This window comes from Castor canadensis, chromosome 3, assembly GCF_047511655.1.
Source record: "Castor canadensis chromosome 3, mCasCan1.hap1v2, whole genome shotgun sequence".
NCBI classification, from domain to species: Eukaryota; Metazoa; Chordata; class Mammalia; order Rodentia; family Castoridae; genus Castor; species Castor canadensis.
The window spans coordinates 73,832,053-73,849,851 of record NC_133388.1 but is presented as its reverse complement, the minus strand read 5'-3'; the positions used below and the strand labels follow the sequence as shown (position 1 = coordinate 73,849,851).

The 17,799-nt window shown below is 34.7% G+C and overlaps 1 protein-coding gene across 4 annotated transcripts in view; it reads right to left on the bottom strand.

Moving 5' to 3' along the window:
• The window catches only part of Strn3 (striatin 3), a 90,076-nt gene that overhangs the window by 32,192 nt on the left and 40,085 nt on the right, over window positions 1–17,799 (bottom strand). For all 4 annotated transcript variants that reach the window (XM_020169786.2, XM_074068212.1, XM_020169797.2 and 1 more), the window contains exons 5-7: window positions 15,398–15,571; window positions 5,705–5,834; window positions 4,005–4,146 (exon numbers count right to left, since the gene is read on the bottom strand). In XM_020169786.2, the coding sequence (XP_020025375.1) occupies window positions 4,005–4,146; window positions 5,705–5,834; window positions 15,398–15,571 (446 nt within the window). The remainder of the gene's footprint in view (window positions 1–4,004; window positions 4,147–5,704; window positions 5,835–15,397; window positions 15,572–17,799) is intronic.

Genomic DNA, 17,799 nt, shown 5'->3' with positions numbered 1-17,799 from the left:
AGTAAATACTTGTGCCTAAAAAAAAAAAAAAAAAATTTACTCCCAGGAAACTAAAGGAAAAACAGCATTGTGAAAATAGTTCATTCTTACAGAATTATTTTAAGTGCTGAGGATTTTACTTCATTTAGTTTGAAAGCAGGCATGTAATTAAGGAACAACACTGTTACAGATTAACAACTAGGAGTTTATGCAACTGATATTAAATAAAAATTAAACCAAAATATCTAGGCTGTTAATCGATTACACTGAATAGTAAGATTTTGGTGGAAACATACCTTTTAAATTTTGGTAACTCAGTATATTCTAGCTGATAAATCTTATAAGCTTCCTATGCCTCCGTGGCTTAATCTATGATGTAGACATTAAAGTCTTTTTCTCTTACATATTGCTATATGTAGCAAACAAGAAATTCTCAAAAACTCAAAATGTTTACTATACCTTGAGTCTTTCCTACAACTGTCATCACTTTTCCCTTAATGGTTAGATCTCCAATGATAGGTAGTCAGTATGTGAAAAGCTAAAACCAACACTTTCAGTAAGTTAATTTGCTAACTTGAATTATTTCAAAATAAGTTACTCAAGAATGAAATTTACATGTAAAATTGTCAAATCTGAAAAGACAATACTGCTTGTAATATAGTTGTAATACTGACTTAAAGAGGAAATTAATTTCTCATATACTCTAATTATGAAGTTTCCTGAAAACATTCACTAGGCTTTATCAGGAATCCTGTGTCAATTTACTGAATACCCCAAGAATAACGCAATCTCATTTGCATCTTTTTTTCTTTTCAATCAGGGTTTCCCAATGTACTCTGAGACCAGTCTCGAACATACTCCTGCCTCAGCCTCTTGAGTGCTGGGATTACAGATGTGACTCATCACACTGGCTCATGCATTTACCTTAACAAAGCTAACAATTCTTACTGACACTATTTAAAGAAAGACAAATGACAGATTTTGAGGAAATATTTTTTAACATTTCCTAAATCAAAAAACCACTTAAATGGTACAAAACCTTATAAAGAAACCAGGGAAGAAAAATTTAATTATGGCAGCCAAATAGTGTAGTCCTTTGTAGCAAGAATGAAGCTTTGAATAGTTCTTAGTAACAAAAAAGTGGAATTAAAGAGCAAAGAAAATTTTAAAAAAGATAAGCTGAAGAAAAAAAAAACATACTGTTTGCAAGATAATTTCAAATCTAGAAAACAAAGGTAAACTAAGGCAGTGCAAAGAACAGGGATAATTTGAAATCTAGAAAACAAAGATAAACTAAGGCAGTGCAAAGAACAGGTTTGGTGAATGCGTATGTGCACAAACAATATCCTGAAACTTGCCTGGTGAGTAACAGTTGATCTGGTATTACTTATAAGAAATAGGTAAGAACAAAAGGGAAGAAGCAGCATAATCTTCTACATATTAATCTTGTTTTAAAAAAAATCTAGGGAGGAGGGAAATATCAAGAATGAAGTTGAATCAATTAAGGGAACTTTTGTCTAAAAGAAAATGCAAGCATGCACAAAAAAAATTGACTCCTAAAACTTAAAAACCATAAAAATAAGAAATTCTATTATGGTAATTCTGACTACCAAAGCAGAGGAATTACACACATCTACTCCACTAATTATAGCATAAATTTGTAACTAACTCCATTTCAAATATTTACTTTATCTCCTGAATTTAAATACAAACATTCAGGTACATATTTTGTAATCATATAAATTTCTAGAGATCACAGTTCCAAAGAGTAGGAGAAAAATAAGTAACCATCCTTAAAATGCCTAGTTTCCATGAGGAAAAGAAAAAACAAAACCAATGCCATGTCAACTAATTATTTTTTATTATGAGAACTTAAAATTACTAACATTAAACATTAAATATCTAACGTAGATAACAAAAAAGAGGATTAAAAGCTTTCTAAAAAAGAAATGGTTTCTTTTGAAAATACAATGATTCAAAATTAGAAAAAAAACTGTGCAGATGCTACTATAACAAAATAAAAATTAAATTATCTAATGGGGATATCCAGATTATGTAATTAAACTGGATGTTTAAAACTTTTTTTAAAAATCTGCATTCTTTATTCAATAATTTCAATTAGAAAATTATTACTTTCCCATTATATTAAAAATTTTAGCAAATGAATTAAATAAATACAAAACGAGTCTTTATACATCCATCCTCTTTGTTCAGAAAAAAATAGGGCACCCGTCAGATAAAAATCATGAACTTTAGGAACTCTTCACAGATCCCTTGACAGTTTTTTCTTATGTAAAGAAACTATGTGAACTATTTTGTACTTAAGAGTTCTTTCTCCATCCAGAACTTAAAATGCTCTATGTTTTGGTATCATACAGAAGTAAGAGCCTTTGTTGGTTATTTCCATTTACACAACGAGAAACAGATCACTCAAACAATGATAGTAAAAAAGTAAATAAAGTAGTAATAATTGTTATTCAATAAGAAGTTCTCTTAAAACCCTGCTTTACACAATTGAGAGGAACAGCACATAACTAAGGAAATAATGCCACTGCATATAAACTGAACTCTGAAAATTTTGTTTATTCTTTTGATTTAAAGTTCTAGCAACTTTAGATGAAAGCAATAGGAATGGATGTGTGCCCAGATTTAGCTAAATAGATGCTTGAAAAACTGTTAAATAAATTCTATATAATCATGTACTTAAATAAATGTTAAGTAGGATTCTCTCTACAAAGTACCATCGTAGGTGATTTCTAATTTTCTTTCCCACATTTACTTAATAATTATATGTTCATTTATGTAATCAAAATATCCAGGAAAAATAAATAGTAATTTCAAAGTTACTGGAAAAAGGATCTTTCCAACATTTAATAGTTTGCACACAGAACCTAAAGTAAATACTTAAAATTTTTTATTGTTTCTCTTGACCCAGAACAAACTTCTAAAATACAGCCATTTTCAAATAAATGCAAACATGTATGAATTAAAAAAGTAACTATGTTAATGTTTTCAATTAACGTGCCCAAAAGGAAAAAAAGAATTATAAGACTCTTCTATTTCCATTTAAAAGAAGAGAGAAGTGAAGATCTGAAACAATATTTGGAAATTATAAATGATGAGAACACTGGTAATAAAATGCAAATCACTTAAGTAATTGATTCATTTTTGTATCAAGACAGTCAAAAAACATATTATTCATTAGGCTTGTGTCTTCTGTTACTAGCAATATTTGGTTTCAATACACAAAAGAGGCACTTTTGAAATCCATGTGTTTCCTGGCACCAAAGCAGTTTTTTAAAAATCTAGTAATAAATCCTCTTGCTAATAATTAAGCAAAAACTTGGCTGTATTAAACGAACCTTTTCCAATAAACCCACTAGATAACATGATATTCAACAATGATTAAATGACATATTTAACAGAAAAAAGCATACAGGACATTAGCTATGGTCTTAAAATGTTTTTTGAACTTTTATTTTGCTTTCTAGTGGGGTTTTTAACATGGATAGAACTCTTTTAGTTTTGGTTATGGCTGGACTATTATCAGCATTAAGTGTCACTTCCAGAACACAGACTGTAATATTTGCACACTAAATAATATATATAATAAATTTTAATATCCTCATTAAATCTTGGTCAATACAGACCTATCAATCAGTATTAACAACTTTATCCCTAGTCATACTGAGTATTAAAATTCTCTTGAATACTAGATTACTGAATTAAATAATGGGACTGCATAAAAATGAGTAATTCTTATTAAAAAGAAATGTGCTAAGGAGAAAGGAATGCTTTCTAAATCAACTAAACATTGCAACTTTTAATAAAGATCAATTTCAAAAATCAAAACCAAATCTAAATAAACCGGACAAAATACCCTGAAATTACTCAATGCCGTTTCTCCTTGTTCACAGTTTACCTGCTGCCATGCACTCAGATACACATATCCTGCATCAATTTTAACAATAATTCACCTTGAAAAGCTAGATTTCCTCCCACCCCAAATTTCTTTACCACCTTACCCCATTCCGTGCCATCCCCTGAACTCCGTGCTTCTCCAGCTCCTTCGCCATCCTCTGCAGTCACTAAAAAATCAAATTCTTTCAGTGCTTCCTCAGTATCGGGATCATCAGTTAGGTCAGCAGCTAAACCTTCATTACCTATCTGTGAATACAACAGAAAAATAATCATTTTTATGCTAAATTGTAAAGGGGTACATTAATGTTTACATATATAGCTACATTTATGCATCCATTTTTAAATTACTGGACCCAAAATTTTAATTTTTCCCAAATTATTCATACATCTCAAATTATACCCTACGTGGTTTAACAGGGCTGTGCCAAAACCATTTGTAAGATGTGATTCAAGCAACATGGTACTAAAATGGCTGAAATGATATTTCTCAAGTGTTAATTTCCAGGAAGTGGTAGAGTGCCTGTCTAGCAAGTGTGAGGCCCGAGTTCAAACCCTAGCACTGCCACAAAAAAAAAAAAAAAAAAAAAAAACTTCCTTAGGCTGGGCACAGTAGCTCACTCCTGCAATCCCAGATATTTGGGAGGCGGAAATCAAGAAGATCAAGGTTCAAGGTCAGCCAGGGCAAAAAAAAAAATTAACAAGATATCCATTTTCAACAAATAAGCAGGCATTGTGGTTCATGCATGTAATTCTGGTAGGAGGACAGCAGTATGATACTCCAGGCAAAAAGAACAAGACCCTATCTGGAAAACAGCCTAAAGTAAAAAGGGGGTATGGCTCAAGTAGTAGAGCATGTGTCAAACAAGCGCAGGCCCCAGTACTGTCCCTCCCCAAAGTTAGCTTCTTTAATGGTAGATCCACAACCAGTATTCATTAAGGAATCTTTCATTCACTTGCATTTTGATAGCTTATCTTGAATTAATCGTACACAGAGAACTGCATACTTGGTTCATCACTCATGGGAACATAGCATCGTGATTAATGTAAGTTCAAAGGTGCAATAAATTCTAAGAGTGGCCTACCTCCCAGAACCAAAAAGTAGGAAAGAATAAAAATCTATTTACACGTATGGAATGTAGGGGAAAAGTTGAAAACTGCTTTTGTAGACTGGAACTCTTAAGGAAAACTATCATTTTTTCACATTACTGTAAAACTTAATTTACTCACTCTTTTAACACAGTTGAAACACTGACTACTACTGATAATTCACAAATGGATGACCTACTCTAGTGCCTCTGTATATACAACTCCCTTAACACCTAAAACAGGTAAATTCATTTTTTTAGGTTATAAGCAAGAATAATTTTTTTAAAACTAATCCTTACCAGAGAATGAGGACATGTATTTATAGTCTGTAGACTATCACCTAGTCTATGTGCGGAGACATCCCCACCCCACTGTAGCTTCAGATCATTTGCCACCTATGTACTATACCTGAAGAGACAGACTCAGCAGTGACTCTATTGTGGCCATGAAAGCGGTGCCACTTTTTCCAAAATTTCATAACCACTGAACTAGTTCTATAAAAACAGACCCTTTCTTGACCACTTAGTGAACAAAATAGCAAATAATAATTCCTACTAATGTATATAATTCAGTATGAGCTGACAATATAAAATTCTCAAGTGACAGAAAATAAAAATGATTAGTCACTTCTAATGGAACTAATGACATCTCAAAATTTACTATTCAAATACATGAGTATTCAGCTAATAAAAACACACACAAAAAATCAACTTCCTACTTTGTGTTTATTCATTCGATGTTTATCTTTTCCTTCTGGGATGCCTTCAATCATGTCATTTTCCTCTTCTTCATCACTGTCATCAGCATTTTCTAAGAAATTGAATGTTTCAAGAACATCACCAGAGGGCCTGTAGGAAGAGAGAAAGATGAATCCAACTATTCCAATAATTGATTCTAATAGTTCTTTCTGCTTTAACCCTTTTCTTGTCTGTGGTGCCAGGAATCAAACCCAGGGCCTCATATATGCTAGGCAAGTGTTCTACTTACTACACAATACCCACAACCCCATGGCTCCTATTTTAGCTACCTGATAGCTAGAGATATTCAAAAAGACAACCTACCTACAATGTATTGCCTAAAGATTTTACCCAAAAAAGAATGTTTTGAAAGACTGTTTATGTTCTATAACTAAAGTAAAAGTGATTGTTCTCTACTGAATGAATTTCTACAAAATTTATTGTCCTAAATATTTCAGGTAACTACCATGACAAAATAAAATCTGATAGTACTAGATGCCCAAACATACTATTATTTCTCAAAATCATCATCATAAGCAAGTAACTTAAGTTTCTTGTAAATATAATCTCTTACAATTTAGGTCAATTATTAAAGGGATAAAACAGTAAACACAAAGTTTACTTTATTGGGCTGCTCAGAGTTATAGATCAAACACAACATTCTGGAGAACATCCCAATCTACTTTATACTTTTCTTACCTAGAAAAAGCCTGTTTCTTAACCTGTTAAAAAATATCTTCAAATGTTTCAGAACCACTCATTTTATAGTAACAGCAATAAATGTTTTTTTTCCTCTACTTCCTAAGTCATCTGACTAAAACTAATTTGAGTTCCTCTACGTATAAAAAAGGTTCCATATAATTATTTAAAATGTCTAACAGCCAGGTGCCAGTGGCTCACACCTGTATCCTAGCTACTTAGGAGGCAGAGATCAGGAGGAATATAGTTTGAAGCCAGCCTCAGGCAAATAGTTCTAAAGACCTTATCTGGAAAATACCCTTCACAAAACTGGGCTGGCAGAGTGGTTCAAGTGGTATAGTGCCTGCCTAGCAATAGGCCCCAAGTTCAAACCCCAATACCGCCAAAAATAAAATAAATAAAATGAATGTCTAACAACAAAGGCAGAAACAGACTAGTAGAAAATTTAGCTGAAAACAGTATCCTCACAGTAAAGTCTGCTCTGCCACTAATTAGCTGCTTGAATTTGGCCTTCTCATGTAAACCTTTTGGCTTCAATTTCTTTAGCTGTAAATTGTGGGTGTTGAGCTTCAAAATCTCATATGGGCTTATATGTGCATAAGCATAATAAAAAGAAAAATAATCTAAATTCAGGGTTCCTCTCCCTACCCCAAGTTGTTCCCTCCATAAGTCCAAATTGAGGACATAAGACAATTGAAACTGTTTAACAGCACAGTGTTTTCAATACGTCTACTGCACCCCACCCAATCCAGAAAGAAATATGTCTAAATGCAACGTGTAAAGAACGCAGAATTAGAAAATGAACTAGTAAATGAATGCACATTAGTAAGATGTGTATAACAAAACATACTTCTCAGTTGTATATTTTTAATGTATCCTTTTTGGAGAAAATACTAGAAATTAAACCAAGAGTCTTACACTTTGCTAGACAAGTCATCTACCATGTAAGCTATATCCAAGCTCAACATTTATACTATATCTTGATATTGGGAATTAAATTAAAGGCAAAGAATATATGTGAAAATTTGGCATACCAATGATAAAACAAAAACTGTAAGTTTTTGTTAGATATGAAATTCTTGTTTTGAACCTTGACAAATTACATGCTGTTGTTCCTAAGATTCTCTAAAATAAGAACCCGTTTCCAGATTTTAAAAATTTTATTTAATACAGGAATACATGAGCATAAATTGAAAAGTCGATTAGAGCACAATCCATAAAAGAAAGAACTGCTGAATCAGATTTCACCAAAATTATAAACTTCTGCTCTTCGAGAGACACTTAAGAAAATGTAAAGAGCTGGGCACCAGTGGCTCACGCCTGTAATCCTAGCTACTCAGGAAGCAGAGATCAGGAGGATTGCAATACAAAGTCAGCACTAGCAAATAGTTCTTGAGACCCTATCTCAAAAATATATAACACAAGAAAGGGCTCGAAGAGTGGCTCATGCAGTAGAATACCTGCCTAGAAAGCATGAGGCTGTGAATTCAAACCTCAGTACAACCAAAAAAAAAAAGAGAGAGAAACTATGTAAAGAGAAGTTTGAGTTGAAGAAATTATCTGCAAGTCATATATGAAGTATTTGTGTCCAGAATATATAAATAACACTTAAATCTCAACAAACACCAACAATCTAGCCTACTGCTGTTTCATGAATACTTGAAGTCATAAGATTCAGTCACAGACAAAAATTCTGTTACCCAGGAGCACAATAAATAAAATTAAAAAATAAATAGCAGGAGCAACATGTTTGCTTAGTTCCTCTTGCTGATAAATTCCCACAAGGTTGGCAAGAAAAGGATCAGATGCTGCTGCACATGAAATTGACATGAATCATAACTAAGATACTCCGAGTCTCCAGACTTGAATCTTTCATACTGGTCAGCAAACATAACTGCTTAGAAGATTGTTTTTAGCTTTCAAGGTTGTTATATAAACATGCTTAAATAGACAGTCCAGAATAAAGGGCAGTGTCACTGCTTACAAGATGCTCAGAGACATGAGATTTATGGATAACTGCTTCCTAAATACACACATGCATGTAGACATGAATACTTACGACAAGAATAAGGATCTGCTATACACCAATGAGAATGGCTAAAATTAAGAAATGAAGTTTGGAATAAAGTTGATAAGTTATGAGCACAGAAATGGATATGAAGAACTGCAAGACTGAAGAATGAAAGAAGAAATTAATTATCAGATAATTTTTAGGACTCTACTGAGGTCATCTAAGAATAATTTGAGGGTCAAAAGCATGGTCAAGATTTTTTTTTATTGTTGTTAATTCTTGAGTGAAAAGGCACAGTTTTAAATTAATTTTGCCAGGCTTATGAGTGAGAGTCCCTTGTCCAACTTGCCTTCACCTTTGATTCTCACACAAAAGAACCAACATTTTTAAACTTTTAGAAATTTCCGATGTTATTTTTATTTATGTTTCTAAATAATACTGTTATTTCTTGAAGCTTTAGTTCCCTTATAGTTTCCACTAAGACTTCTTCCAACAGTAACACAGTTATATCAATTTCTCTTGGCTAAATATTCTATGGTTACATTACAATTATTCAAGTATGTCCGTTCAAGAGACATTACAAGTAACAATTCTACTTCTTTTTTTTTTTGGCAGTACTGGGGTTTGAACTCAGGGCTAGGAGGCATTCTACCTACTTCCTTTCCTTCACATATGGACTTCCTAAAATAAGTACTTTTCCAAGAATGATATCACATATTCTTCCCTCAAATTTTCTAGCAGTACTACATATCTCCTTTCAAACTCTTCACATCAGGCTATTACTACATATTTTTCTAAGAGACTTTGCTTGTAGTATTCTGCCCTTTTTCTTCCTTCCACTCAGTTTCTGAAAGTTCTTCGCCTCTCTTCTATGTCAAATCTCCATTTTCTTACATCCTGCATTTTCCATTTTGGTTTATTCTCTCAGACTGCCAAGGCATAACCTCCAACAGCTTCCTAAAAAAAGATTATAAATAAATTTGAGACTTTGTGAAGAAATATGTCATTATTTTACTTTGACAAAAAATATACTAATCTGACTTAGCATACAAATCTAAAGGGGTTCCCTTTATTTCCCTGAGAATCTTGAAGACAAGATTCTACTTTCTAGCTTTGAATGTTAATTTAAGGCCTAATTCCCAATCTTTTCAATGTGGTCTAATTTTCCTATCTAAAAGATTTCAGAAGTGGGGCACCGGTGGCTCACACCTGTAATCAATCCTAGCTACTCAGGAGGCAGAAATCAGGAAGATCGTGGTTCAGAGACAGCCTCGGCAAATAGTTCTCAAGACCCTATCTCAAAAAAGCAATCACGAAAAAAGGGCTGGTGGAGTGGCTCAGGGTGTAAGCCATGAGGTCAAACTGTGATACCACTCAAAAAAACAGATTTTAGAATTTCCTATTAATTTTTAAACTGCATATATCTTTTTTAAACTAATTTTCTAGAATACCTGAGAAAAATCCTTTCAATCTGGAAGCAAACATATTTGTAAATACATTCTGGGAAGCTTTCTCATGTTACTTCTTTAAGAATCTTTTCAACACCATTTTACCTAGTTCCTCCCTTCCCCTTCTTCTTTCTGATAAAACTACTAGTCAGACACTGACCCTACTGGATTGATCCTTAAATTTTCCTCTTTTCAGTCCAATTTTTCTCTCTTTTCTAAGAGACTCCTTCAACCTTATCTTCAAGGAAATTATTTCTATCACACTTTTTATTTCTATGGGCTCATATTTTGAAATCTGATTACATATTTTAAAAATACCATTCAATTTGTTTTATAATAGATTATTGTCTTCTCTCAGTCCTTACAAGAACAGTTAAGTAATTATAGTTTTGAAAGTCTTCTGTTTCCTATTTTCTGTGAGTTCCTTTTTTGATTCGTTTTATTTCTAATATTCACACTTAAAACTAACTGAATGCACCATGCATATGGGTACCACGGTCTAAATGCTTGTGTCCTTCCAAAATTCATATGCTGACATGCAATTCCCAATGTGCCTCTTGGAGGTAATTAGGATCCCTCATAAAAGAGGCCTGAAGGAACTTGTGTACCCTCTCCACCAAGTGAGGACAGTGAAGTCAGCACTCTACAAGCTGAAAAGGGCCTGCCAGAACCCACCCATACTAGCAGCTTAATCTTACACTTCCCAACATCCAAAATGGTGAGAAGTAAGCTACAGTCCCCAAAAGACTAAGAAAATGGATGTGAGTCTTCTTAAGCAGCTGGCTTCATTTTTATAAAGCAAAAAGGAGACCCAGCCTTCCAACTGTCAGTATAACTAAGTCTTTTCTATTAATGTGATAAATTTTAACAACACTTCTGGAAAGGATGTACGATCAGCTGCCAACACACTGGAAGCTAAGTAAAAGAAAATAGGGAATCTCAATGTTCAGCCATCCACATGCCTAAGTCTATTTTCAGTTGTTTTATTACTTAAAAAATCAGAAGTCACTGGTTCATTCAACTTTACTAGAAAACACACCTCCATTCTTTGGATCAGAGAGAGGTGGTCAACCAGCTACAAAAGATGAAAGAAGGGATGTGAGGTTCTCTTGTTTTCATTCTCTCTCTCTCTCTCTCTCTTAGACAGGATCTGGCTACATAATCCACAATCTCAAACTCAGGATCCTCCTGCCTCAGCCTCCAAACCACACCACAACATCCACCTTGAGATTCAGCTTCTTAAATAAACTAAACCAATATTCTACACACAAGCCCATCTAAGCCAATAACTCCAAATTTGACAGATACTTCCAATTCCCTATCTTTTGTGGCTTTACTAAAACTCTGAAATTTAGTAAATTTCAGGAGAACTGGTTTGCTCCTTTTCTTCATCTTATTGTTCTCAGTGAACTTATATTTAAGCTCTCTTGGTACCACTAAATTAGTTGCCATTCCTCCATTTTCTTCCTGGCTTCCAACACTGTTAAATTCCACATATCTCACAGTCAGTATATTTTTTCCCTCTGCCCCATGAATTGTGGTCCTTTTAAGTTAATGCATCTTAAGCACTTCACATTCATTTTAGCAGTTTCTGGAAGGCACACAGCCATGTTTAAGTGGAAGACTGTCTATATCCATAATTTTTTTCTTTGCCAACTATTTATTTACTGCTCTTCCTCATTCTAAAAAGGCAAACAGTAGAATGAAAAACTTAAGCCAGGTGTGGTGGTGCACATCTTTAATCCCAGCACTTGAGGCAAGAGGATCGTTTTTCCAGGCCAGCCAAACCTATATAGACTCCGTTTCCAAAAGAAAAAAAAAAAAAAAAATTCAGATGAAGGGAAAGCAAAATGAAGCCAAAGATAAAGTTGGAAAGTAAGACAAAAAAAAAAAAAAAAAATTTTCTACAGGATGGTCACAAACTTGGCCCTGAGATTCCAAACAGCAAAAGGAGTGAAAACTCTTTGTTCACAGGTAAATCAGAACATTATTAAGCAGCAGCACAGCTTTTCCCAGCTACAAATCTAAGAGAACTCTTAGTAAGCATTCCTTAAGTACATCCTTTGGGATACACTACTCATCCACAAACCTCTGCTACCATAAATAAATTCAACAGTATTGGCTGGTGGCTCATGCCTGCAATCCTAGCTACTTCAGAGGCTGAGGTCAGGAGAATCAGGGCCAGACTGGGTAAATAGTTCATGAGACCCCCATTTCCAAAATAACCAGGGCAAAATACCTGCTCAAGCAGAAGATTATATGTACATACAACAGTGACATCCACTGAGCAATCTTACTAACACTGTTCTTTGCGAGGTCAATTTCAACTGGCTACACAATACTCCAAGACAGCAAACACTAGCACTTGTAAGATGCCAGGCACTGTTTCATATTAATTCATTTCTTCCTCAAATCATCTTTGCGATCCCCACTTTTCAAATCCAGTCTAAAACTTACCATTCCTCTACAACTAAACAGTAAGTCTGCGTCTAATATTTTCCTATAATAATAAGGAAGTTTTGCTGAAATCTATTAATGTCAGATCATTTTCTTATTCCTAGGTGTTTCCAAATAGATCTAATAAAGGCTCAACTATAACATACCTATATTAGTACAGAATATTCACTAAGAAGAGAAATATTCACTATTTTCACTAAGAAGAGAAATAGCCTTAGTTAAAACAACTACCTAAGTATCCACCAATGAATGGATCAGGAAAATGTGGCATGTTCATGAGCATAAGGGCTGGATGGCTCAAGTGGCAGAGCGCTTGCCTGACAAGTGAGAGGCCCTGAGTTCAAACTCCAGTCCCACAACACACACACACACACACACACACACACACACACACACACGGAGCAGAAGAGAGGGAGGGGCAGGGCCATATTATTCAGTCATGAAAAAGGAGGAAATCCTATTGTACGTGGCAACATGAATGAACTTTTTAGGACATGATACTATGTGAAATAAACCAGTCAAAGAACAGATACTAGATGATTTGACTTACAGGAGGTGTTTGACAGAGCCAAACTCAGAAACAGAAAATAGAATGATGGCTGGAGGGTAGGGGAAATGGTGAGTTGTTGTTCAATGGCTATAGTTTCAGTTATACAAGATGAAAAAGTTCTCAAGATCTGCTCTATGATATTGTACTTATAGTTAGTGATGCTTCCTTGTGCAATTAAAAGTTTAAGAAAGTAGTGTTCGTGTTTCTTTTGCTGAAGCAAAAAAACAAAAACAAAGAAGTAAATAAATCATAATTTTGGAAAAGCAAGAAGCTTCACAAGGAGAAGATATGGTTTGCCATGAACTTGTAATTCATACTTCAGATTCAGCTGTGCTACATCAAACTGCATTACTCTAAAATATGTGTAAATCCTCTGAACAGTTATAGTCTGGTTAGTTGACCAGTCAGGTTAAAAACCCATGACAATAGTTTATTTTTTGTTTATGCTGCATAATATTCTATGCTTCCTGAATCAGAGAAGAAAATAAAAGGCTCTATGTGATGTCAAACTGATTCTATTAAAGACACTATTTCAGCCAGGCATGGTGATAAACATCTGTAATCCCAGCTACTTGGGAGGTAGAGAAATGAGGATCTTGAGTTCAAGGAAAGCTTGGGCAAAGTTAATGACAGACCTTATCTCACAAACAAAATTACAAGACATAAAAGGGCCATGGGTGTGTTCAAGTGGTAGAGTACGTGCTTAGCATGAGCAAGACCCTGACTTCAATCCTCAGTACTGCAAAAAACACACACACAAACCTTTACGAATATTGAAATTCAAATTTTATATCATATTCATACATAAAATTACTTATTTAAAAAGTTTAAAACCCACAGATGGCCAACTGCTTTGGCAGGCTAACCTGTGTCAGAGTTAGAGATTTAAATGATGGCAATACTATACACATGGGCTAGATTTCAATTCTAAAACCAGCATAGAGTTTAGTTATGTCATCATGTTTGTACTTTTGGATTGAAATATAGGTCAGAAGTTTACACATCATATTTTATAAGAACATGTTATAAAAAATGCTTAAAGTATGAGTAATGCTAGTTCATAAACTGCACATATTAATTTTTGAAGCTCTAAATCAACTCGGTATTTTCCATTCTCTGTTTTCTTTGTACTTCTATCTTTCTCAAGGTAACATCTTACAGTAAAATGAATAAAGATCTACCTGCTTGTTTGACTCCTTGCAATCACCAAGTTTGTATCAATTAAAAGTATATCTAGGTTCTAGGGGAGTGACTCAAGAGTTATAGCATCTGTCAAGCAAGTGGCAAGGCTCTGAGTTCAAACCTCAGTACTATGGACAGATGGCAGATAGACAGACAGACAGACAGATAAAAATATATACCTCGGAGTACTGGCATAGCTCCAATCTCCAATCCCCCCTCCATGAAAGTAGACTAATAGTTGTTGACAAGGATGTGGAGAAAGAGAAACCCTCACACTAATGCTAATGAGGAAAAGAGTTTGGTAGTTCCTCAAACTTATTAAATATTCCCAAATATTGGTAAGAAATACACAAACTTAGCATATATATGCAAGGCCTGGATTTGATCCCCAACAGGGGGGTGAGGGGAGGGGTGGATACATAAACAAAATGTGGCATATCATTCATAGAATACAATATTGTTTGGCAATAAAAAAAGGATGGATGAATCTTGAAAACATTATGTTAAAAGAAGCCATTTATAGGGCTGAGGGTATGGCTAAAGTGGTGGAATGCTTGCCTAGCAAGCACTAGGCCATGAGTTCAAACCCCAGCACTGTCAAAAAGAAAAAAAAAAAAGCCATTTATAAATAACCACTTATATGAAATATTCAGAATACCTCAATTTGAAGAGACAGAAAGTAGACCTATGGCTGCCCAGAGGTGGAGGATATGGGAGAAAGGAGAGTGGCAGTTAACAGGTGTAAGGTTTCTCTTTAGGGTGATGAAAATGTTCTAAACTTAAAACTGTGGTGATGGCAGAACAACTGAATAGTCTATAAACCAATAAACTGTATTCCTTCAGTGCGTAAATTTTATGGTATGTCAATTAAACCTCAATAAAGATGTTTTTTAAAAAAAGTATAGCTGGTAGCTTTCTGAGCCCAGACACCACACAAAATCTTGTTTCTTTCAGTGTGCTGTCTAAATAACCATTCTAGTAACAGAGAAGCATTAAAACTTAAAATACTCTAGCAGAAACTTAAAAATCAGGATGTTGAAATAGTTCTGAACTACATGAAATCAATCTCAAATCTGCATTGTAATTCTGCACCTATTTCAAAACTAGAGCCTCTCTCTTGGCACAAAACTTAACAGAGACAAATTTTAAAAAGCACCCAAGTAATAAGTGTATTTGCCCATAGTGTCATTTGGATGGGTGGGTGAGTTAGGGGGGTGTCTTTAAAACTGAACTCTACTTGCTTTAAAAACTGTTAACAGTACTAAGGAGTTAAAGAAATTTATAATGTCCATTATTTAAACAGTATTAACCTACAAGAAGGTCATACCTTTTGATTTCTTGTCCTTTATGCTTAGGAGATTCACCACCATTCAGGATCTGTTCTAAATTCTTTGATTCTACTGATCCATTTGGTTCTGAATTAGACAGTCCAAGTAATGACCTTACCCGCTGAGACCGGACATCTAATATTGTATCTGTATAACCTACTTCCTGAAGATACCTGTAAGAGAAAATTAAACACATTATATTCTACATACACCTGTCAGACTTAAAATTTCATCAAAAGATTTTTAGAAAAGCCCATAATCCTACAAATTATACCCTTTGTTTTAACATCTTTCTTCTCTACAGTCTAATTCCAGTTGAAAGAGAACAGCACCAATAACAAACAAAATTTAAGTAAGAAACCATATAGGATGACTAATAATGAATACAGTAATTATCTCAAAACCTTAATCTCTAGTGCCTTAAAAATCTCCAAAGGTGATACATAAGTATGTATGTACAGGTATTTGAGTGTGTGTATGCATATATATTCGTTCAAGGAGTAGTAGCGAGTAAGTAGAGCTGAACCTTAAAACAGTAACATGCTAAGTTCTTAACCCTGGACTGATGGGCAGGCTAATTTTTCTAGGATCTCTAGTTCTGTGGTCTTCAAATTTTCTGTTTATCTAAACCAGGATACTTAACTCAGGGTACAAGATGGGATTAGGTAGAAAAAAGGGATCAGATCATCAAATGAGTTTTGAATGATTATATGTGACAAATTAAAGCATTTTAGAAGCTAGTGAAGGATGCTAAAGATAAGGAAACTGGTTAGAACACTAACAAAGTATGAGCTAAACATGGAGAAGTAAATAAACAAGAGAAAAGAAGCAAGGTATAGTCTTTGTAATTACATGTACAAATAAATATGGCATTAAAATGAAAAATGATATAAAAATTCTGGAGAATTTTCAGGTTTCTAGCTTGGACATCTGGATGATTGTTCCATTCAATGAAACAGAGAATAAAGGCTCAGCATGCTGGCTCATGTTGCAATCTCAGCTACTTGGGAGGTAGAGATGAGAAGGAGAACAGTTAAGAGGCAAGCCCAGGCAGGGGAAAAAAAAGTGAGACCTCATCTCAACAAAATAAAAAGCTGGGTATAGTGGTCCACACCTGACATTCCAGCTAAAAAACACAAGATCCTTTCTGAAAAGTAACTAAAGCTAATATTAGAAATAGGAATGTGGCTCTAGTGGTAATGGGCTTGCCTAAAGTCCTGAGTTCAAACCCCAGTACTGTACCTCAAAAAAAAAAAAAGTCAGAATTGATTTTATACAATTATGGGGTGTCTATGGAGAAAAACCAAGTGACAGTGTTTAGTAGACACATGAATACAATAGGTCAAAAGCTCTGCAGACTATCTGAGGCTTTGGGTGCATTAAGGATAATAAAAGGCTCAGAGATTGGATTGGATATACATATTTGGATCATTAGTCCTTGGTGGTTGTAATGACTTGCTTATGAAGTGCCCCCCCCCCCACAAAGGCTCTTATCCTGGGGGCTTGGTTCTCATCTGGTAAAGTGCTATTTTGGGAGGTTCTAGAAATTTTAGGAGGTGGAATCAAGATAGAGGAAGTGGGTCACTGGCAGATGGTCCTTGGGGATTATCCTGTCCCTGGTCCTTCCTGCTGCTCTCTCTGCTTCTTATTAGCCATGAGGCAAGCAGTTTCCTCATCCACATGCTCCTAATTGTCATGACATTCTTCCTCACAACAGGCCCACAACATGTATCCAAGTGACCAGAGACTGAACCCTCAGAAACCCTGAGCTAAAATAAATCTTTTCTCCTTTTTGTTGTTTCTCTCAGGTATTTTAGTCATAGCTAAACAAAAGTAACACACACAGTAGTGTTTGAAACCATGGATTTACATGTGGTCACTCACAGAACAAGCATAAAAGAAAATGTGCAAACACCAAAATTTAAAGGGCTAGAAGAGTAAGAAAAACGCAAAGAATATAAAAGCACTTCAAAAATGGGGGGCGGGGGGGGAGGTAGCAGTGAGTGATGTCATGGAAGCAAAATTAAAGGTTTCTTGTTTGCTTTTTTTTTTTTTTGTTTAAACTCAGGACCTCGAGCTCACCAGGCAGATGCTCTACTACTTATGCCACATCCTCAGTCTAAAAATAAAAGTTTTAGAAAGGAGTAACAAATGGCAAATACTTCCAAGATATCAAGTATGAATTAAAAAAAGGTATCTGGAACATGCTATGATATCAACTTGAAAGAAACATCAAAATGGAAAACAGACAAATAGTAAAGAAATGAACAAGAAGGAAGACGACAGAGATAAACTACCTTTAAGAAGTTGGGGGGGAGGGGCTGGGCGCCAGTGGCTCATGCCTGTAATCCTAGCTACTCAGGAGGCAGAGATCAGGAGGATCATGGTTTGAAGCCAGCCC